The sequence below is a fragment of the Petromyzon marinus genome, chromosome 5 (genome assembly GCF_048934315.1).
Source record: "Petromyzon marinus isolate PM22_M1 ecotype Great Lakes invasive population chromosome 5, UKy_Petmar_22M1.pri1.0, whole genome shotgun sequence".
NCBI classification, from domain to species: Eukaryota; Metazoa; Chordata; class Hyperoartia; order Petromyzontiformes; family Petromyzontidae; genus Petromyzon; species Petromyzon marinus.
In genome coordinates, this window is record NC_133671.1 from 3066366 (window position 1) to 3089722 (window position 23357).

Here is a 23357-nt window from a genome sequence, read left to right on the forward strand (position 1 = left end):
CGATTCGCAGCACCACTGCATTTTTCGATTCTGCTCCTTGGGAAATCCGATTCCGACCAATGGACTTTCGATCGCGATTCGGCGCGATTCTCGTCGCGATTCCTCGGGCCTCCTCGCTCCGCGCCCCGACCTCGGACCCCGCTTCACCCTCCACCTCGTCACCCTCCTCCACCTCGTCACCCTCCTCCACCTCGTCACCCTCCTCCACCTCGTCACCCTCCTCCACCTCGTCACCCTCCGCCACCTCGTCTCCCTCCTCCTCGTCACCCTCCTCGTCACCCTCCACCTCGTCACCCTCCTCCACCTCGTCACCCTCCACCTCGTCACCCACCTCCACCTCGTCACCCTCCTCCTCGTCACCCTCCTCCACCTCGTCACCCTCCTCCACCTCGTCTCCCTCCACCTCGTCACCCTTCTCCTCGTCACCCTCCTCCACCTCGTCTCCCTCCTCCACCTTGTCACCCTCCTCCACCTCGTCCACCTCGTCACCCTCCTCCACCTCGTCACCCTCCTCCACCTCGTCACCCTCCACCTCGTCACCCTCCTCCACCTCGTCTCCCTCCTCCTCTTCACCCTCCTCTTCACCCTCCACCTCGTCACCCTCCACCTCGTCTCCCTCCACCTCGTCACCCTCCACCTCGTCACCCTCCTCCTCGTCTCTACTCATCCGGCGGCGAGGTAAGAGTTTTTGTCTCTCTCTTATTCCATGTTGTGTTGTGTACTGTGTTGTATACTGTGTTGTGTACTGTGTTGTGGGTTGTGTGTACTGTGTACTGTGTTGTGTGTTGTGTTGTGTACTGTGTTGTGTACTGTGTGTACTGTGTTGTGGGTTGTGTGTACTGTGTAGTGTGTTGTGTACTGGGTTGTTTGTTGTGTACTGTGTGTACTGTGTTGTGTACTGTGTGTACTCTGTGTACTGTGTTGTGTGTACTGTGTTGTGTACTGTGTGTACTTTGTGTTGTGTACTGGGTTGTGTACTGTGTGTACTGTGTGTACTGTGTTGTGTGTACTGTGTTGTGTACTGTGTGTACTTTGTGTTGTGTACTGTGTTGTGTACTGTGTGTACTGTGTGTTGTGTTGTGTACTGTGTTGTGTACTGTGTGTACTGTGTTGTGTACTGTGTGTACTGTGTTGTGAGTTGTGTGTACTGTGTGTACTGTGTTGTGGGTTGTGTGTACTGTGTGTACTGTGTTGTGTGTTGTGTTGTGTACTGGGTTGTGTACTGTGTGTACTGTGTTGTGGGTTGTGTGTACTGTGTGTACTGTGTTGTGTGTTGTGTACTGGGTTGTGTACTGTGTGTACTGTGTTGTGGGTTGTGTGTACTGTGTGTACTGTGTTGTGTGTTGTGTTGTGTACTGTGTGTACTGTGTTGTGGGTTGTGTGTACTGTGTGTACTGTGTTGTGTGTTGTGTTGTGTACTGGGTTGTTTGTTGTGTACTGTGTTGTGGGTTGTGTACTGGGTTGTGTACTGTGTTGTGTTGTGTACTGGGTTGTTTGTTGTGTACTGTGTTGTGTTGTGTACTGTGTTGTGGGTTGTGTACTGGGTTGTGTACTGTGTTGTGTACTGTGTTGTGTGTTGTGTACTGGGTTGTGTGTTATGTACAGTACTGTGTTGTGTGTGTTATGTACAGTACTGTGTTGTGTGTGCTGTGTACAATACATGCTTGTGTGTGTTGTGTACAGTACTGGCTTGTGTGTAATGTACAGTACTTGGTTTTCTGTGTATTATGTACAGTACTGGCTTGTGTGTGTGTTGTGTACAGTACTGGCTTGTGTGTATTATGTACAGTACTGGCTTGTGTGTGTTGTGTACAGTACTGGCTTGTGTGTGTTGTGTACAGTACTGGCTTATGTGTGTTGTGTACAGTACTGGCTTGTGTGTGTTGTGTACAGTACTGGCTTGTGTGTGTTGTGTACAGTACTGGGTGGTGTGTGTTGTGTACAGTACTGGCTTGTGTGTGTTGTGTACAGTACTGGCTTGTGTGTGTGTTATTTACAGTACTGGGTTTTGTGTGTGTTGTGTACTAGGTTGTGTATATGCTGTGGTCTGAGTTGTGTATGTAAAGTGTTATGTGTGTGTGTGTGCTGGGGCGAATATCTGAACCGGTCCTGGGCCTCCCCTAGGTCGACTGAGCCTAAAATGAGTAGCCGGTGCTGTGTGCACACATCACCACTGGGGAGACAAAGGCGGCCGGGCGTGGTTGCTGGCCACCCTTGCTGGCCTCGTGTGCCGTGCCGGCCTTAATAGGTGCTCGCTAACAGCACTTGCCCCAACAGCCTGTGACGGGCTACACGATGTTGTGTACTGGAGCCCCGTGCTCTGTGTTGTTCTGCGCTGCTGGACAAAAGCGCTGAGAATTATCTGCTTCATTTATCCACGGGGCGTGGCTGTTTACAGAGCGAGGCTCAGTGGGCCTTCTTGCCCGAGACGTGTGTGAGAGTGAGACGTGTGTGAGTGTGAGACGTGTGAGAGTGAGACGTGTGAGTGTGAGACGTGTGAGTGTGAGACGTGTGTGAGACGTGAGTGAGACGTGTGTGAGTGTGAGACGTGTGAGAGTGAGACGTGTGAGTGTGAGTGTGAGACGTGTGTGAGACGTGAGTGAGACGTGTGAGTGTGAGACGTGTGAGGGTGAGACGTGTGAGGGTGAGACGTGTGAGTGTGAGACGTGTGACTGTGAGACGTGAGTGAGACGTGTGAGTGTGAGACGTGTGAGAGTGAGACGTGTGAGAGTGAGACGTGTGAGTGTGACGTGTGAGTGAGAGACGTGTGAGTGAGACGTGTGTGAGTGAGACGTGTGTGAGTGAGACGTGTGACAGTGAGACGTGTGTGAGAGTGAGACGTGTGAGTGTGAGACGTGTGTGAGAGTGAGACGTGTGTGAAACGTGTGAGAGTGATACGTGTGAGAGTGAGACGTGTGTGAGACGTGTGAGTGTGAGACGTGTGTGAGCGTGAGACGTGTGAGAGTGAGACGTGTGAGAGTGAGACGTGTGTGAGAGTGAGACGTGTGAGAGTGAGACGTGTGAGTGAGGGACGTGTGTGAGAGTGAGACGTGTGAGTGTGAGACGTGTGAGTGAGAGACGTGTGAGTGAGAGACGTGTGAGTGTGAGACGTGAGTGAGACGTGTGAGTGAGACGTGTGTGAGTGAGACGTGTGTGAGTGAGACGTGTGTGAGTGTGAGTTGTGTGAGAGTGAGACGTGTGAGTGTGAGACGTGATAGTAAGACGTGTGAGTGTGGGACGTGTGCGAGTGAGACGTGTGAGAGTGAGACGTGTGAGACGTGTGAGTGTGAGACGTGTGAGAGTGAGACGTGTGTGAGTGTGAGACGTGTGAGAGTGAGACGTGTGAGTGTGAGACGTGTGAGTGAGAGACGTGTGAGTGTGAGACGTGTGTGAGTGTGAGACGTGTGTGAGAGTGAGACGTGTGAGTGAGACGTGTGAGTGTGAGACGTGTGAGAGGACGTGTGTGAGTGAGACGTGTGAGTGAGAGACGTGTGAGACGTGTGAGAGTGAGACGTGTGAGAGTGAGACGTGTGAGGGTGAGACGTGTGAGTGTGAGACGTGAGAGTGAGACGTGAGTGAGACGTGTGTGAGTGTGAGACGTGTGAGTGAGAGACGTGTGAGTGAGAGACGTGTAAGTGTGAGACGTGTGAGTGTGAGACGTGAGTGAGACGTGTGTGAGTGAGACGTGTGTGAGTGAGGCGTGTGAGTGAGACGTGTGAGAGTGAGACGTGTGAGTGAGAGACGTGTGAGAGTGAGACGTGTGAGAGTGAGACGTGTGAGTGAGATGTGTGAGTGTGAGACGTGTGAGTGTGACGTGTGAGAGTGAGGCGTGTGTGAGTGAGGCGTGTGTGAGTGTGAGACGTGTGAGTGTGAGACGTGTGAGTGAGAGACGTGTGAGTGAGAGACGTGTGAGACGTGTGAGTGTGAGAGTGAGACGTGTGAGAGTGAGATGTGTGAGTGAGAGACGTGTGAGAGTGAGACGTGTGAGAGTGAGACGTGTGAGTGAGAGACGTGTGAGACGTGTGAGAGTGAGACGTGTGAGAGTGAGACGTGTGTGAGTGAGAGACGTGTGAGTGTGAGATGTGTGAGTGAGAGACGTGTGAGTGAGAGACGTGTGAGACGTGTGAGTGTGAGAGTGAGACGTGTGAGAGTGAGACGTGTGAGTGAGAGACGTGTGAGAGTGAGACGTGTGAGAGTGAGACGTGTGAGTGAGAGACGTGTGAGACGTGTGAGAGTGAGACGTGAGAGAGTGAGACGTGTGAGTGAGAGACGTGTGAGTGTGAGACGTGTGAGAGTGAGACGTGTGAGTGTGAGACGTGAGAGAGTGAGACGTGTGAGTGTGAGACGTGTGAGAGTGAGACGTGAGAGAGTGAGACGTGTGAGTGAGAGACGTGTGAGTGTGAGACGTGTGAGAGTGAGACGTGTGAGTGTGAGACGTGTGAGAGTGAGACGTGTGAGAGTGAGACGTGTGAGAGTGAGACGTGAGAGTGTGAGACGTGTGAGTGTGAGTGTGAGACGTGTGAGTGAGAGGCGTGTGAGTGAGAGACGTGTGAGTAAGAGACGTGCGAGTGTGAGACGTGTGTGAGAGTGAGACGTGTGTGAGAGTGAGACGTGTGAGAGTGAGACGTGTGAGACGTGAGACGTGTGAGGGTGAGACGTGTGAGTGTGAGACGTGTGAGTGTGAGACGTGTGTGAGTGAGACGTGTGAGAGTGAGACGTGTGAGAGTGAGACGTGTGAGAGTGAGACGTGTGAGAGAGTGTGAGAGTGAGAGAGAGTGAGAGAGAGAGTGTGAGAGTGTGAGAGAGTGTGTGAGAGAGTGAGAGTGTGAGAGTGTGAGTGTGTGAGTGTGAGAGTGTGAGAGAGTGTGTGAGAGTGTGAGTGTGAGAGAGTGTGAGAGTGTGAGAGTGAGTGTGAGAGTGTGTGAGTGTGTGTGAGAGTGTGTGAGTGTGTGTGAGTGTGTGTGAGAGTGTGTGAGTGTGTGAGTGTGAGAGAGTGTGAGAGAGTGAGAGTGTGAGAGTGTGTGTGAGTGTGTGAGAGTGTGAGAGTGTGTGAGAGTGTGAGTGTGTGAGAGTGTGTGAGTGTGAGAGAGTCTGAGTGTGAGTGTGTGTGAGAGTGTGAGAGAGTGTGAGAGTGTGTGAGAGTGTGAGAGTGTGTGAGAGTGTGAGAGAGTGTGTGAGTGTGAGAGTCTGTGTGAGTGTGAGAGTGTGTGTGAGTGTGAGAGTGTGAGAGTGAGTGTGAGAGTGTGTGAGTGTGTGTGAGTGTGTGTGAGAGTGTGTGAGAGTGTGAGAGTGTGTGAGTGTGTGAGTGTGAGAGAGTGTGAGAGAGTGAGAGTGTGAGAGTGTGTGTGAGTGTGTGAGAGTGTGAGAGTGTGTGAGAGTGTGAGTGTGTGAGAGTGTGTGAGTGTGAGAGAGTCTGAGTGTGTGTGAGAGTGTGAGAGAGTGTGTGAGTGTGAGAGTGTGTGAGAGTGTGAGAGAGTGAGAGAGTGTGTGAGTGTGAGAGTCTGTGTGAGTGTGAGAGTGTGTGTGAGTGTGAGAGTGTGAGAGTGTGTGAGAGTGTGAGTGTGTGAGTGTGAGAGTGTGTGAGTGTGAGAGAGTGTGTGTGAGTGTGAGAGAGTGTGAGAGTGTGAGAGTGTGAGAGAGTGTGTGAGGGTGTGAGAGAGTGTGAGAGAGTGTGAGAGTGTGAGTGTGTGAGAGTGTGTGAGTGTGAGAGAGTCTGAGTGTGAGTGTGTGTGAGAGTGTGAGAGAGTGTGAGAGTGTGTGAGAGTGTGAGAGTGTGTGAGAGTGTGAGAGAGTGTGAGAGAGTGTGTGAGTGTGAGAGTCTGTGTGAGTGTGAGAGTGTGTGTGAGTGTGAGAGTGAGTGTGAGAGTGTGTGAGTGTGTGTGAGTGTGTGTGAGAGTGTGTGAGAGTGTGTGAGTGTGTGAGTGTGAGAGAGTGTGAGAGAGTGAGAGTGTGAGAGTGTGTGTGAGTGTGTGAGAGTGTGAGAGTGTGTGAGAGTGTGAGTGTGTGAGAGTGTGTGAGTGTGAGAGAGTCTGAGTGTGAGTGTGTGTGAGAGTGTGAGAGAGTGTGTGAGTGTGAGAGTGTGTGAGAGTGTGAGAGAGTGAGAGAGTGTGAGTGTGAGAGAGTGTGAGTGTGAGAGAGAGTGATACAGTGTGAGTGTGATAGTGTGAGTGTGATAGTGTGAGTGTGAGAGTGTGAGTGTGAGAGAGTGAGAGTGAGAGAGAGTGAGAGAGAGAGTGTGAGAGTGTGAGAGAGTGTGTGAGAGAGTGAGAGTGTGAGAGTGAGAGTGTGAGAGTGTGAGAGTGTGAGAGAGTGTGTGAGAGTGTGAGAGTGTGAGAGAGTGTGAGAGTGTGAGAGTGTGTGTGAGTGTGTGAGTGTGAGAGTGTGTGAGTGTGTGTGAGAGTGTGTGAGTGTGTGAGTGTGAGAGAGTGTGAGAGAGTGAGAGTGTGAGAGTGTGTGTGAGTGTGTGAGAGTGTGAGAATGTGTGAGAGAGTGTGTGAGAGAGTGAGAGTGTGAGAGTGTGAGTGTGAGAGTGTGAGAGAGTGTGTGAGTGTGTGAGTGTGTGAGTGTGAGAGAGTGTGAGAGTGTGAGAGTGTGTGTGAGAGTGTGTGAGTGTGTGTGAGAGTGTGTGAGAGTGTGTGAGAGTGTGTGAGTGTGTGAGTGTGAGAGAGTGTGAGAGTGTGAGAGTGTGTGAGTGTGTGTGAGTGTGTGAGAGTGTGTGAGAGTGTGAGAGTGTGTGAGAGTGTGAGTGTGTGTGAGAGTGTGAGTGTGTGAGAGAGTGTGAGTGTGAGAGAGTCTGTGTGTGTGAGAGTGTGAGAGAGTGTGTGAGTGTGAGAGTGTGTGAGAGTGTGAGAGAGTGTGAGTGTGAGAGTGTGTGAGAGTGTGTGAGAGTGTGAGAGAGTGTGAAAGAGTGTGTGAGTGTGAGAGTCTGTGTGAGTGTGAGAGTGTGTGTGAGTGTGAGAGTGTGAGAGTGTGTGAGAGTGTGAGTGTGTGAGTGTGAGAGTGTGTGAGTGTGAGAGTGTGTGAGTGTGAGAGAGTGTGTGTGAGTGTGTGAGTGTGAGAGAGTGTGAGAGTGTGAGAGAGTGTGTGAGAGTGTGAGAGAGTGTGAGAGAGTGTGAGAGAGTGTGTGAGAGTGTGAGTGTGTGAGTGTGTGAGTGTGAGAGAGTGTGAGTGTGTGAGTGTGTGAGAGTGTGAGAGTGTGAGTGTGTGAGTGTGAGAGAGTGTGAGAGAGTGTGTGAGTGTGTGAGAGTGTGTGAGTGTCTGTGAGAGTGTGTGAGTGTGTGAGAGTGTGATTGTGAGAGTGTGTGAGAGTGTGATTGTGAGAGTGTGAGAGAGTGTGATTGTGAGAGTGTGTGAGAGTGTGAGAGAGTGTGTGAGAGTGTGAGAGAGTGTGTGAGAGTGTGAGAGAGTGTGATTGTGAGAGTGTGAGAGAGTGTGATTGTGAGGGTGTGAGAGAGTGTGTGAGAGAGTGTGAGAGTGTGAGAGGGAGTGTGTGAGTGTGTGAGAGTGACTGAAAGAACTCTGTGCTCCAGTTATTTACGAGGCTCCTTGCTGCACCGAGGAGCCTCCTGTGATATCACAGATGTGGCGGCACTTGCCATGCCGCACGCAACCCCCGCTCTGACCTCCACGCTCACCGCGTGGGACCATCAGCGCACACGTGTCCCGGCGGCTGGGCTGCTGGCCCTACACAGAAGGATTATTGAACCTGGCAGACTCTGCCGCGCCTGGCCGAGCGCGTTGGGGGCGCTGACGCGGCCCCAGTGGCCGCGCAGTCTCCGACTCGCTGCAGAGGTTCGCGGTTCCGAATCCGGCGATCGCCCTGCTTATTGGCTGTGTGTGCGCGCGCGTGCGCGCATTCACCGTTAAATATCACCACTACGCAGTGGATGTGAAATGTCCCGTGACGTTATTCGAAGGGAGAGTAGGCCATTTGCGTGGCCACACCGTGGCCCGGATTTCGAACAACTTCGTTTGGAGGTGCTCGTCGTTACTCGGGAGGCAGAGGCGGCCGGGCGCGGTGCTGGCCACCCACCTCCTCGTGTGCCGTGCCGGCCTTAATAGGTGCTCGCTAACAGCACGTGCCCCAAACGGCTGTTCATGCTACAATGGGGGGGGGGGGGGGTCCTTTGTGCGAGCGTGAGAGTGTGCGAGCGTGAGAGTGTGAGAGCAAGTAAGAGCGTGCGTGAAAGTGCGCGGTGTGAGAGAGTGAGATTCAAGGTGCACCAAGCCTGGCACAAGTGCCGTGCAGTATCTAGAGGCTTGTATCATCGGTTGAACGTACTTGGCATCATATCAGCACTGCAACGCTGATGCTGCTGTAGCTGATGCTGCTTTGATGTTGGCCCTGCAGGTGACATTAAGTACATGGTTGGGAGCTGATCACCAGCGGCCCGTCCCGCAGCAGCAACACAGCGCACCTGTCCCGGCCATGCGCACGCATGATCCGTGGGCTGCACGCGTCTAGCAGCGGTAGCAGCAGCGGCGGCGGCGGCGGCAGCAGCAGCAACAGGTGGGTGCCTAGGACGGTGCTGGTCATGTTACAGAGAGGGGCCGAGTTCAACACCGTCGCAGAGGACCGTCACTCAACCACACACAACAGAGGAGCTGAGTTCAACACCGTCACAGAGGACGGTCACTCAACCACACACAACAGAGGAGCCGAGTTCAACACCGTCACAGAGGACCGTCACTCAACCACACACAACAGAGGAGCTGAGTTCAACACCATCACAGAGGACTGTCACTCAACCACACACAACAGAGGAGCTGAGTTCAACACCATCGCAGAGGACCGTCACTCAACCACACACAACGTAGGAGCTGAATTCAACACAACGTAGGAGCTGAATTCAACACCGTCACAGAGGACCGTCACTCAACCACACACAACAGAGGAGCTGAGTTCAACACCATTACGGAGGACCGTCACTCAACGGCACACAGTAAAGGAACCCGTACATCGTGGGTGAAGTTTCGGGGCAGCGGCCCTTCCTCACAGCGCACATTATGTTAATAATGTGCCATTGCCCATCGGCCACAGTTTCATTGGTGAATGTGCATCGTTTTTTCACGCAACTAACATTCACTTGATACTCACTTGGTACTCAAAGGAGGTTGTCCGGTTTCCCACAGTGCTTGGTTGGAAGCGGCCCTCGCTGCGTTGTTCGCTGGTCATGTTGGATGCTGCATAGTTTTTGCGAAGGGGTTTTCTCGTCATTTGAGGATTTGAATCACAATTTGTTCCGTAGGCCATCAGGGGTGTTGTAGGCCAGTCGGTGTTGCATTAAACGCTTTAACCCTTTCCCGTTCCGATAATGTAAATGCACGTCTTCAAAACGAAACCGGAAGAACAAATTTCATGACTTTATCGGTACCGAGACTCGCACAAGGCCATGCGGGTGGGCGTGTGGCACAGTTTGGCGCCAACCATCGTAGAGTGCGGTCGTGTCGCTACAGTTCTCTACGGTGAGTACAATGTCCTTAAAAACAACAGCGCTGTTACGCCTCTCTAAATAAAATTAACGCTAATCGCTTACGTGTTCTGAGATTCAGCGGTGAACGTGACACCCACTCGGCAACTTGCAGACTTCACGGAACGGGACATTGTTAATGGTCCAAATCTGCCAAAATATAAAAGAAATATCCCTACAAATTACTTAATTGGAATACACATACCAACTATTGCCCCCTCCTGCGAAAACTTGGCAAAGCCCTCCTGATAAAGTGTCCTGAGTGAGGCTTTCCTGCATAAGCAAGCATAATTAATAAACAATTGAACATTAGATTGCTCAGGGAGCCGTGAGCACTATTGCAACCTCGCCACACCCATCTCTTCCTGAGGAGTCGCATTTGAGGCCTTCACCAAGAGCAAGAGCAATACCATGCAAGCCCTGGGGGCAGGTTCCAGCTCTTGAAGGCACGTGCACATTCATGAATCCACCAAAATCTATGTATAGCGAGCGAGAAGCCCACCGAGACAGTGATCATCTTCTCGCAAACGAAGGTTCAGCCGGCGTCGTGCCTACCGCTGTGTGAGGCGTCTCGCACAGCTGTTTGAAATCCCCCTAGCCCATCGCTGGCACCACTACATCAGCCGTGGCGGCGTTTGGCGCCAGTGCGAAAAAAATAAAAAGCAGGCGCCCAGGGTGGTCCCGCAGTGGTAACACTTTGTACGTTCTCTCCCCCCCCACCGACCCCTGCTCTAGGGGGAGCGGTAGTGCAGCGGTTAGCGGGTTGCGCTCCGAACCCAGTGACCCGATTTCGATTCCCGCTCACGGCCAACACCAGTGACGATTATCCGAACCGGTCCTGGGCCTCTCCTAGGTCGACTCAGCCTCAATATATGAATGTATGTTGAGCGTCTTTCGCACCATACGTAGCCACCTGTGTTAATCGGAGGTGTGGGGAGTTAGTGCATGGTGCGGTGTGTTAACATCGCTACTAGGGAGGCAATGAGGGCCAAGCGTGGTGCTGGCCGCCTACCCCCTCGTGTGCCGTGCCGTCCTTCATAGGTGCCGCTGCTCGCGAACAGCACTTGCCCCAAAAGTCTGTTCAATCTGTAAGGGGTGCCTTTGTCTTTGTTCTGCATGGGTTTCCTCTGGGTTTTCCGGTTTGCTCCCAGACCTAACAACATCCATTGCAACTGCTGTAGGCCTAAAGGACTCGGCAGTCTGCGAATGTGGTGAGCTACAGTCCATGATTGACGTCGCCAGTGAGTGCTCAGTGCATGCGTTTCCCAGAGGAACAGCGGCGATCCACCTTGCTACCCCGGGAGCCGTAGATTTGGTTGCCGCACCTCGCCATGGAACGGTGATCAACGTTTGTTTTGAATCGCCGTCCGCAAGAACAAGAAGAATAAGATTAGCAAAAAAAAATATCCCAGTGCTGAAAGATGATGACTTGCAAACTACTCAATTGTGATTACACATTGCAACATCGCCCTTTACCGCGTATACCTGGCAGAACCCTCCAGATAAGACTTTGCAGTATTCCTTGGTTTTCATACCTATTTTTTTTATTTCCTGTGTGTGCGAGTATTGGTGTCTGTGGGTGTTTATGTCTTCGTGCTTTTGGAGTCCCAGACCGTCTGCTCGCAATCATTGAGGACCGTTCATGATGGTGGGCAGGCCCGGGTAAAGTTGCATGGCCGGATTTTCGAAACCATTTTCCATTCACTTTGGGTTGCATTAGTGATATCCTCTGGTCTCTACACTATTTAACATCTTCTTTGACCACATAGTTCGAGAAGTTGTACCGATAGAATATGTTATGGATAAAATGGGAGGCTGATGGATGCCCGAGTGTGATCAAGGGATGGCTCCTTATTAGTTGTATTATGTACGCAGATGATCTGATGATTGCTGCCCACTCTGAGAAGGAGTTGGAGATGCTATTGCTAAACCTGGAGCATGCTATTAAGAGACGGGGCCTTACATCAACCCTACAAAAACAAAGGATCTGCCTGGGTATTTTATGTCATCAAATGCTCACCTTCCTCAGCTTGCCATGAGTGATGGAGCAGTTGTGGAGAAGTTTCTATACTTGGCAAGTGTGCTCTGATTTGACCAGCTCTGGTTTAGCAGCCGAAGTCTCGCTCCGAATCAATCGACCGGCATTAGCTGTTCATCAGCTATGTAATCCTGTTGGGAAACTACCTAGCCTGTCACTCCATACAAAGCTCAGGGTCTTCTCGGCCAGAGTTATGCCCCTGTATGCTTGCGAGTTTGAAATATTCAGGCTGGCCTGCCTACAATCTATCCTGGGTTTAACCAGACTGAATTTTGTGAGGAACCCACAAATCATTGAAGGATCTGGACATTGTACTATCAGTGAGCCCTGGCAAGCGAGGTTGTGTTGGCTGAGTCATGTAGCCCAAATCCCCAGCCACCGAATACCCAAGCATCTTCAGTTTGATTTCGATTTAAAGCTTTCGTGACTGCAATGATTCATCTTCTTTGGTTCTTTTGGTAAAGTCACGTAGAATGATAATAAAATAATAAATTGATATTATTGTGTTATTTTATTTTATCAATTTATTATTTTATTATCATTCTACGTCACTTTACCGAAAGAACCAAAGAAGATACCCAAGCATCTTCAGTTTGGCCAGATAGATGGGGCTAAACAGCCACATCACGGGCTAGAGAAGAGATGAACTGTTGTGGGCAGTCACTGGTACCAGCAGTGTCAGGGTCGGCCTCTGTGGAGGAGGTTTGTGAAGGACGCTGCTTCCTCCAACAACAACGGAGGGCAGATGAGCGACGCTCAGAACAACGAGCAGAGCGCCGGGCGGCTAAAGCACAGAAAGTTTATAAAGTTAGGAGCACAGTTGGTGCACCTGTCAGTCATCTCAGTCAACCCATGAAAACTGGGTCTGTTCCAGCGGGCCATCGACACTTCACGTCGCCTCCAAGTGCACCTAGCCTGGCACAAGCACCATGGCAACATCACCGCCACTTAGTGTTTTTATGTCTTGGTGTGTGTGTGTTTGTTTATGTGTGTGTGTGTGCAGCCATGATACCCGTAACGGAGCTGCGGTATTTTGCTGACACTCAACCCGCCTACCGCATCCTCAAGCCGTGGTGGGACGTGCTCACGGACTACCTGGCCATCGTCATGCTGATGATTGCTGTGTTTGGCGGAACCCTGCAGGCACGTACACCGAAGCTTGTGGGCACCCTTACGCATGCTCGCGCACAAACCCGGACCCCGATGAGGATGACACTGGCCGAGAGTTGTGTCCCGGTCTCATCACTGCCTGCCTGGGACGGCCACAGTTTCTGAACTGGCGAGCTGGTGGTGTAAAAAGGACGACACTGCCCAACGTGCGGTTCCTTTAAGCCAGTGGTCCAGATGAGGCTGTGATTGTATGTTGCAGTGCTGCACACCGGCATGTCGCTGTTTTTAAATCTGCCCGTTTTCCAGGAGCGTTAATGTTTGGGTTCGTGATGGGTTTTCTGGTCGAGTACAGGCGTGAACAACGCCGTGTATTCCGCTTGCTCAGTGCCCGTTTAGATAATTATTATGATTATTATGGATTTTATAGGAGCACCTTTCATAAAATCTCAAGGTGCTTTGCATCAATGACAATGGGGTGTTGGGATTGGGTAAGACGTGGCTCCAAGTTCAAGTAGGACTCCGTGACAGCCTTCGGTGTAGAGAGTTCCTCAATCCGGGTGCCACGGAAGCGAATGACCCCAAGGTCGCCCATGGACTTGAGCTTCTAACTGACTATACTAAACAATTGTTTTTTTATTTTACCAGGTAAGGCCCACTGTGCTGCTTTGCAGCTCCTTCTCAGACGTGATCTGGCTGTCACAAATGATAATGCAACGAAGCGGCTTATCACCTGGACATTTATAGCAGCCAAATATTCTTAAACGCGCGTTTCGTTCTGGGGATGCAACCACCTCAGAGTTCTTCTTGGAACGCAGGGACGCGGCAACGCCTGAATTTACGGAGGTGTGAGATCAATGCCGGAATGTAACGGGCAACCAGTGAAGTGAGCCAAGAAGAGGGTGATTTTTTTCTGCATGAGGAGTTCGGGGTCAGGACACTGGCACATGTATTCTGGATGGGGTCGGCAGAGTACCGTGCTGGTGGTTCCAGATAGCAGCTGCTATAAAGGCCACACAGCGCCCGTAAGGTTATATGGCTACGGTGCTGATGGTGATACATCACGGCAGATAATAACTTTAGGCTGAACCAACCTAGTGGGACCCCGTGCCACGGTCATGGACCTGCGTAGCAATGTGCTACAGTGTGCTACCTGTGTAGCACACTGTAGCACATTGCTACAATGCGCTACAATGCACTACGGTTCTACCCGAAGCCGTAGTGCATTGAGCCATGCACGCTGCCAATGTCACTCGTGCCCCCATCGTGCCCCCCGTGGTGCCCCCCGTGGTGCCCCCCGTGGTGCCCGTTCGTCTACGGAAGGCTTGCACAGCGCCTTTTTACCGAGAAAAACATACACTCTACCCAACGTGGCGTGGACGCGGATTCTCTATGAGAATGATCTGTTACAGCAGCAACCCCACTTTGTCAAACTCTCCACTTACACGTGTCCAACCAAAATTCACCCGCTCGCCCTCGATCACACTCGCCCCACTCTCTCGCTCACTCCCACGCAGGTGAGCCAGGACAAGATGGTGTGCTTGCCGTGCGTGCACGCCTGCGAGTGCACGTGCACGCACGACGCCAGCACGGCTCGCGACTGCAACGCCAGCAGCCGCCTCGGCCCGGAGCAGCTCGCCGTCAGCGCCCAGCACGCTGGGTCACTCCGGGCCCCCGCCGAGGGCCCGACGGCCGGCGGCGCCGCCGCCTCCGCCGACGACGCCGACGACGCCGACGACGGCTCCGACCCCTCGCCGGACCCCGACTCCAACACCATCCCCGGCGCGCTCCCCACGCCGACCTCCCGCGGCCAGCCCGGAGGGCCCGGCGCCGGGGCGGCCCCTCCGAACGCCGAAGCCGTCGTCGCCCGGCCGGGGCCCAAGGCGGTGAAGACGGAGCTGGACAGACACCAGTACTTCTACATCGACGCCGTGTGCTACGAGAAGCAGCTGCACTGGTACGCCAAGTACTTCCCCTACCTGGTGCTGCTGCACACCCTGTTGCTGCTGGTGCTCAGCAACTTCTGGTTCAAGGTGAGTGCCGTCGGGACGACGCGGCGACCTAGCAGCGACTGAGCGAGGCCCGTTCACAACACCCGGCCCGCAATCACCGACTCAGAATAACGACAGCGGCGGCAGCTGCCGTTCGCCACTGAGCGGCAATGATGTCACCACGGCGCCTGTTTTAGGCCAGGTGCACTATGGGGCCACGTGAAGCGTCGGTCACGGGACGGGCCCAAGTGCCGTGGGTTGACTGACCAAGATGACTTGGCAGATGCATCAGCTGTGTTCCTCACTGGGCCAACTTGCTACGTTTTAGCAACCCAGCGCTCCGCTCGTTGTTATGAGCATCACTCCTCTGCGCTCTGTTGTTGTGCTGCAGGGCAGCTGCCTCCAACTGCCCCATAGCGTCCTTTATGAACCTTCACAGAGGCCGATCTTGCTTCTATTATTATTATTACTGTTGCACTTATTTACCCAGCCTCACTGATCTTGGAGAAGTTTTAAACGGTTCTGCTTTTATTACAACCGACCTGCAGGTAGCTCAGCGGGAGATCGAGCGGCTCCCAGTTGGAGTTCATATCTTGTTTGGGGGGTTAACTAAGCCCATCATCCCTCTAGGGTGGATAAAATGTGTAGCACCACTTAGTGGAGAACGCAATAGCGGTTGGTCAATGGTGAAAGTAGTGCCCGCCATGAGAATGTCGAATAAAACTACCACGTGAATTTGTACGCACGCACGCACGCAACCCTACTCGTCCGCAACTCTGATGGCTGAACGTGCGGTGAAGACGACGTTGCGCCATGGCGTGCCTCCCTGCCCTCCCCCCCACCCACAGTACCCAAAGACGAGCTCCAAGATCGAGCACTTCGTAGCGATCCTGGGCAAGTGCTTCGACTCCCCGTGGACGACTCGCGCCCTCTCGGAAACCGTGGCCACCGAGTCGTCATCGCCGCACGCGGGCAACGGCGGCGGCACCCCGCGGGCACACACCCTCTCCCCGTCGTCCATGAGCTACCAAGCCGGCGGCGGCAGCTCCAACTTCGGCGGGTTGCCGCCCGGCGCCAACAGTGGCCCCGGCGCCGGCTTCGACCCCAGGCCGCCGCCGCCGCCGCCGACGCACTCGCAGATGTCGGCGGCGTCGGCGGCCGCAGCGCCGCCCCCCTCGTACCGGGCGTCGGACGACGTGGAGGCGCGGGCGCCCATGCTGGCTCACTCGCCCACCTCGTCCGTGCACCAGCGCAAGGTGGCGCAGCACGGCGCACCGGGACGCGCGCACAACGGCACCCAGGGCCACGACGAGGCTCAGGCCCAGAACGTGAATTTCCAAAACCAGGCGATGGCCGCGGCGGCGGCGGCGTCGGCGGCGTCTGCGGCGTCGGTGGACGTGCTCGGCTCGCTGGACAAGAAGGAGGCGGAGCAGGCAAAGGCCATCTTTGAGAAAGTGAAGAAGCTCAGGGCTCACATCGAGGAGTCTGACGTCATCTACAGGTTCGAGGCTCTCGCCGTGCCCTGGACATCGCGTCAGGGGCAAGATGTTAACTGCCTCACCGGGTCGTGGGTCCGATCCTGACCCTGACGCCTGTTGCGTATTTGGAGTTTGCGTGTTCTCTCCGTGATCGCGTCGATTTTTCTTCGGGTACTCCGGTTTATTCCCTCTACATTTGCAAACACGCGTTTAGAGTATTTGGCTGCTATAAATTTCCATGTGATAAGCCACTTTGTTGAGCTACCATTTGTGGCCAGGTCACTTCTGAAAAAGAGCCATAGAGCTCAGAGGGGCCTTACCTGGAATAGATTTTATCTATTTCAGCAGGATGGGCCCAGTGAGCTGCGCTGGTCCAGATATTATACGGTACAGATCTTAGTTCCACAACTATGGTTACGTAGGTTGCGATACAAAACAGGGAGTATCGGTACGTGCTTCACATGCTACAGGAACATAGAACTGGTGAAAAAACATTGTGCAACGAACAGAAATAAAGGAGCAAAACTAAATGTCGCTTTAACGACGCGAACAAAATCGGTAACTGGGAACCCTAAGCGTGATTCACACAGACTCTGGCCCACTGTTCTCCGCCAATTATTTACGACAGCTGCGTCAATGATTTAATTCCCAAATGGAATGCGACGATAGCGAATCCACAACGAGGCAGCAGCTACCGAGAAGGCCTTCTTACCATTAAATTATGCACGTGTAGTGCCGTGAATTCACTCGGATGACAACCGTCTTCTTCCACTGTCACTTTTATTCCATCGTTCCGTACACACAGTTATTCTCCTCTTCACGCTCCGCCAACTCGGACACTCCGATTCACCTCAGCACCGTCCGCGCATCCCCTTCCACACACAGTGGTTCTTTCTCTATCTCCTCACACACAGTGTCTCCGCTATCTCTTCACACGCAGTGACTCTATCTATCTCCGCACACACAGTTACTCTATCTGTAACTCTTCCTGTACCTATCTCCCCCGTAACTACCTCTCCGCTAACGCTAACTCTCCCTATCGCTATTTAGTGTCCTTTGGGTTCGGCTCTCAATCTATTCTTCCCTAACATTTGCCAGCTCTCCTCTTCATATCTCTCCACCTCTCGCCAACAACTGCCCAACAACGACTCCCCTCCCCGTTCAAATCACCTAGCGTTTTATCCCCTTTCCCATTAGCCTTAATTAATTGCCACGTGGCTCGCTGGCATTTTCCCGCCAGCTCGCACCTGTCCAACGGTCAGACTTCGGGAAGCCGCCAATTAATGCTAACAGCCTCTCGACCAATCACAGCCCTCGTGCCACGACTCCTTTAATTACTTCGGGTTGTTTACGCCACCCGTGACTCGACCACCTGTTCGACCTCATGTGACCCACTCTCCTTGTATAGCTGTATGTACTGTATGTGGCCAATTCCTATGCGTATCGTTTACTCCACTACACACGCAACAACATGTGCATGTTGTTTACAATCGATAGTGGCCGGTGATGCGGCGGTCCAGCGGTCGTGCGTTCATCATCGTCACAATCCATGGGCAGATAGCCGTAGGTGTCCACTGCACCTTTTGTCATTTGTTTCAAGTTTCCTCTCTTGCCTTGCAGTGGAAATATGCTCAAACAGTGGCCACATCTTTCTGGCACCAAGCTCTTATGATGTCATCGTCGTCACAAGCTCTCCTCTGTTAGGTCTTCCACTCTCCGTTTTATCACTGCGGTGTGTAACGACCAGAGCAAGTACTCCGCACTCGTCTGCTTCACAGTGGACGTTAAAGATCCCGTGACGTCATTCGCAAGACGAGACCATTGTGTGCCGGGCGTTCCAGTCGAAAGTTTCTAAATTTGCCACATTTGAAAAGTGACACCCCCCAAATGATTCAGTTGGAATCTACAAAGCAATCATTGATCGCCCCCTACTGCGAAAAACTTTTCAGAATCCTTCTGAACAAAGAGTGATGGGTAAAGAAGTGTTCCAACAAAAATAAAACGTATTCTTGGTTCTTTCGGTAAAGTCACGTAGAAGGGAAACAATAAAATAATAAAAATATAAAACAATAAAATTCTCACGACGTTTCGACTGCAACACAAGCAATCATCATTATTGTTTCCCTTCTACGTGGCTTTACCGAAAGAACCAAGAATATGAATCCCTGCAGCCACGAAAGCTTTAAATCAACAAAAATAAAGCGGTCATCGACCAAGGGGAAAACCCAGCGAAGTTGTGAGGCGGAAGTCGCCGCGTCATTCTGCAATGCAGCCACCGCTCTGTTATCCGTCATTACCTTGCATCTTTACAGACAAGGGGAGTTCCAGTGTGGTAGTAAACGTCTACAAGGTTTTGCGATTCACTTTGTAGTATATTTTAACGATGAAATTCATGATTATTTGTCAATATTCAGGGTTGTACGAGTCTTGCCCTCGAAAGCGGTGGCTCTCCGTCCGTGCTGTGCACACCACTGGTGTCTCCGCAAGGCCATGGGAAAGTGGTCCGCGGAACGATTGCCGAATCCAGGATTTGCAGTCTTTTTATTCCTAGGGTTTTAGATCTTCCACGAAGCTCATGGTCCACCCTAAACCCGCATCCACTGCACAAAAACCATGGCAGATGTGGATACCTGAAGCACAAATGGAAAATTAAGAACTTTCCAGTTGTGTGCGACTGTGGTCACCCAGAACAGACCTAAAAACATCCAACGACGAAATGCTCCGATCCGCAAATACGAAGGAGACATCACTGCGATACACTCCGCTGCTCCTGACGCGGTTGTCTGCTGGCTTGACGACCTGAATATGAAATCGTAGTTGTTTCTCTGCATCTAACATCAGCAGCCATACGACAAGAAGAAGTCGTTTTAATGATGAATAATATCTTATTGGCATACGATGGTCCGATAACATGTTCTGAGAGTTGACAATGTAGAGCATCACAGTGTTCATTAACGACCGTTTAACTTTTGGGTTGCGTGTGTGCGTGTGTGCATAGATCGTATATGTCTCAAACGCTGTGCAAATCCCTGGAGCTGGTGTGCGTGCTGGCCTACTCGCTGCGGTGAGGATTCACGTGCACCGACCTCTCATTAGGCCAGTGTGCTCTCTGTTACACGTCGAGTGGCGTCCGAACTCCCCGTCGATGCTTAAAAACAAAGAGCTACGGAACGTCGCCTAGCTCGCCACGCACTCGGCATTACGGTCAAAGTGCCCATTCCCACCAAACATTTACCCGGAACACACTTTGCACATTGAGATTCTGTGCAGTGCGCACGATGCGGAGCGTAAATGTGCCCGGAGTGGAAGTGTGTTTTGTGTAACCAAGCAAGTTGACCTGGGTCACCAACAACAGAGCCAATAGAAATCGAATCAAAAACAACCGCATGACAGAAGAAGTCGAATGCATTGCACAAACACAAATCACCTTTAAGATAATACGCTTATTCCCGTAAGTAAAGGTGGCGCGAACAATTTACTTTAAAAAAAAAAACGGTTCATAGTTTAAATTAAGTTGAACACTGGCATGAAATTAGGGTGATAATCGCACTGGCGTGTAAACCAACAGGGATGTGTGATGTCAAATGCAAATGCAGGAATGGTTGCTGAGTGGGCGCTGTGTTTGTGAATGCGTGCGCGCGTGGTGATCGTCGGCGCGTGCGTGCGCGTGTCCAGGGCGTTGGGAGCGCTGCGGCGGTGAGATGTTAACTCCCTCGCCAGGTATACAGGGGGTCGTGGGTTTGATGATCCCGACCCTGATGCCTGTATATTTGGAGTTTGCATGTCTCTTTCCCCATGACCGCGTGGATTTTTCTCCGGATCCTCCGCTTTTTCCCCCTACATTTAGAAATATGCGTTTAATATCCCACGCGATAAGCCGCCACCATGTTGAGCTGTCATTTGTGGCCAGATCGCTCCTGAAAAAGGGCTACGTGGGGCCTTACCTTGGTTAAAATGAAAACAGTTTTAGGAGTTTTAGTTCTCGTGACGTGACGACGATGCGCTGTGCACACAGGTGCGTGCGAGAGATCAACTTCGACGTGATGTGCTCGGCCCCGGACATCATCCACCTTACCGGCTACGGCACGTTCTGCTGTGCGCACCCGCTCGCGACGCTGTTCAAGGTGCTCGCACGCTCACCGACACTCACGCTCACCGGCAGTCATGCTCCACTCACTCTCACCGACACTCACGCTCACCGGTAGTCACGCTCACCGACACTCACGCTCACCGACAGTCGCACTCCACTCACTCTCACCGACAGTCGCACCCCACTCACTCTCACCGACAGTCGCACCCCACTCACTCTCATCGACAGTCACACTCCACTCACTCTCACCGACAGTCGCACCCCACTCACTCTCACCGACAGTCGCACCCCACTCACTCTCACCGACAGTCACACTCCACTCACTCTCACCGACAGTCGCACTCCACTCACTCTCACCGACAGTCGCACCCCACTCACTCTCACCGACAGTCGCACTCCACTCACTCTCATCGACAGTCACACTCCACTCACTCTCACCGACAGTCGCACTCCACTCACTCTCATCGACAGTCACACTCCACTCACTCTCACCGACAGTCGCACCCCACTCACTCTCACCGACAGTCGCACCCCACTCACTCTCACCGACAGTCGCACTCCACTCACTCTCACTGACAGTCACACTCCACTCACTCTCACCGACAGTCACACTCCACTCACTCTCATCGACAGTCGCACTCCACTCACTCTCACCGACAGTCGCACCCCACTCACTCTCACCGACAGTCACACTCCACTCACTCTCACCGACAGTCACACTCCACTCACTCTCACCGACAATCACACTCCACTCACTCTCACCGACAGTCGCACCCCACTCACTCTCACCGACAGTCGCACCCCACTCACGCTCACTGACAGTCACACTCCACTCACTCTCACCGACAGTCGCACTCCACTCACTCTCACCGACAGTCGCACTCCACTCACTCTCACTGACAGTCACACTCCACTCACTCTCACCGACAGTCACACTCCACTCACTCTCACCGACAGTCACACTCCACTCACTCTCACCGACAGTCGCGCTGCACTCACGCTCACCGACAGTCACACTCCACTCACTCTCACCGACAGTCACACCTCACTCACTTTCACCGACAGTCGCACCCCACTCACTCTCACCGACAGTCGCACTCCACTCACTCTCACCGACAGTCAAACTCCACTCACTCTCACCGACAGTCGCACTCCACTCACTCTCACCGGCAGTCGCGCTCCACTCACTCTCACCGCCAGTCACACTCCACTCACTCTCACCGACAGTCGCACCCCACTCACTCTCACCGACAGTCGCACTCCACTCACTCTCACCAACAGTCGCGCTCCACTCACTCTCACCGCCAGTCGCACCCCACTCACTCTCACCGGTAGTCACGCTCCACTCACTCTCACCGACAGTCACACTCCACTCACTCTCACCGACAGTCACACTCCACTCACTCTCACCGACAGTCGCGCTCACACGAGAGAGGCAGTCGCTCCATCGCGACGATTGAGCGGCAGGGTGGCGGCGGTGCAGAGGTAACGCCCCGTGCCTCGCAGCAAGTCGGGCCTGGGTTTGATTGCTGACTCGGGCATCTTTCTGCGTGGAGTGTGTGTGTGTGTGTGTTCTACCCCTGTCCTGCATGGGTTTCCTGCGGCCTCTCCAGTCCCCCCTTCAGCTAAAAACACATCCGCGCGATGTAACCGGTATCTATGGGACCTTTTTTGCCGGTATCGAGACAAACAAAAATAACAAAATGCTTTCCCCTTTGTGGCAATAAAACAGGAGGTGTTGAGGTGTTCAAACACCAAATAGATTATTTCTGCAAGGCATCAGAGGTCTGCATCAACCACACGCACTTGTGGCAAAAACATGCAAACAAACGTGCTCTGATAATGTCTGCATTGTCTTTTAAATTGATTGGCCTACACCATATATACAGGCCTCTTCTTTACGGCCTCGTCTCACCATTGTTAGACCAGGGAGCGCCAAAAGGTGAACAACTGCAAAGGCGGTAGAAGCAGCAAAGTATGAATAGTTCGGGTTGAGCAGTTAAATCTGGTATTGGCGACACGTCCCAACACTGAAGAATAACCTACATAATAGTCCATTAGAATCACACAGCAGCAGCAGCAGCAGCAGCGCCCCCTCCCCTACTGTGCCGCAGGCGAGTGCGGCGGCCGCGGCCACGTCGTCGCAAGGCTTGCGCGTGACCGCCGCTGCGTGGTGCGTTGCGTGCGCGCAGATCCTGGCGTCGTTCTACCTGGCCGTCACGCTCTTCTACCTGCTCGTGTGCCTGCACACCGTGGTGTGGATGGTGCGGCGCTCGCTGCGCGGCTACTCCTTCGAGCACGCGCGCGAGGAGAGCAGCTACAGCGACATTCCCGACGTGCGCAACGACTTTGCCTTCCTGCTGCACCTCACCGACCAGTACGACCGACTCTACGCCAAGAGGTTCGCCGTCTTCCTCTCCGAGGTAATCGCTGCCTTCCTTTAAGTTTCTTAACCGGTTTAAGGCCCGCCGAGCTATGTGGCTCCTTTTTCAGAGGCGACCTGGCCGCAAGTGGTCGCCCAACGAAGTGGCTCGTCGAGTCGAAATCGACAGCAGCCCAATACCCTGAGGCTCACGGTGGATTCTAAATGGGGAGGGGACAAAACGGAGGACCGGAGAAAAGTCCACGCGACCACAGGGAGAGAGAGGCACGGGCAGGGAGTTTCACATTCTTCGTGCGATTCACCAACCCTTGTTGCCCTCCACTGTGCTGGATCACAGGCCGCATGCAGTGTCGCCACCACCGCCACCTCGACTTTGGGGCCAATGATCTATGGGATGTGGGCACTGTGGGATGTGATCGATTTAGTTGCCTATTGGCAGCTGCTTTTCTGTCTTTGAAAGCTGTCGATGGCCTGTTGTAATGGGGAGTAGCTTACACAGCCATCCGATATGCACATGGGACGGGGGACGGGGGACGGGGGGGAAGTCCATCGCGTCATTTTCCCACTGCTCGTATGAGGCAATTCTCGTCGAGGAGCATCGACCGTCACGTGAACCCCGGTGGTCATCCTCGCAGCGGCGGCTTTTGGCTGGCCATAGAACAAAAGATGGGTCACCGCATCGCGCGCTTTCAGATGCACTTCGGCGGCCGTCTGGAACGCTCTTCCGATATTAGGAAGCCGCCGGAGCTGTGCACTTTCAAATCATCATCGAGATTGACGAACTAATTTATTTAGAAACT

General features: G+C 52.9%; 1 protein-coding gene across 1 annotated transcript in view; it reads left to right on the forward strand.

The window, feature by feature from the left end:
* Window positions 1-99: 99 nt before the first annotated feature.
* The window catches only part of LOC116938942 (volume-regulated anion channel subunit LRRC8A-like), a 34457-nt gene continuing 11199 nt past the window's right edge, over window positions 100-23357 (forward strand). The window contains exons 1-8 of the mRNA XM_032946699.2: window positions 100-678; window positions 8351-8509; window positions 12512-12651; window positions 14133-14648; window positions 15455-16107; window positions 19083-19148; window positions 20100-20208; window positions 22367-22597. Coding sequence (XP_032802590.2) covers window positions 12514-12651; window positions 14133-14648; window positions 15455-16107; window positions 19083-19148; window positions 20100-20208; window positions 22367-22597 — 1713 coding nt within the window. The 5' untranslated portion in view covers window positions 100-678; window positions 8351-8509; window positions 12512-12513. The remainder of the gene's footprint in view (window positions 679-8350; window positions 8510-12511; window positions 12652-14132; window positions 14649-15454; window positions 16108-19082; window positions 19149-20099; window positions 20209-22366; window positions 22598-23357) is intronic.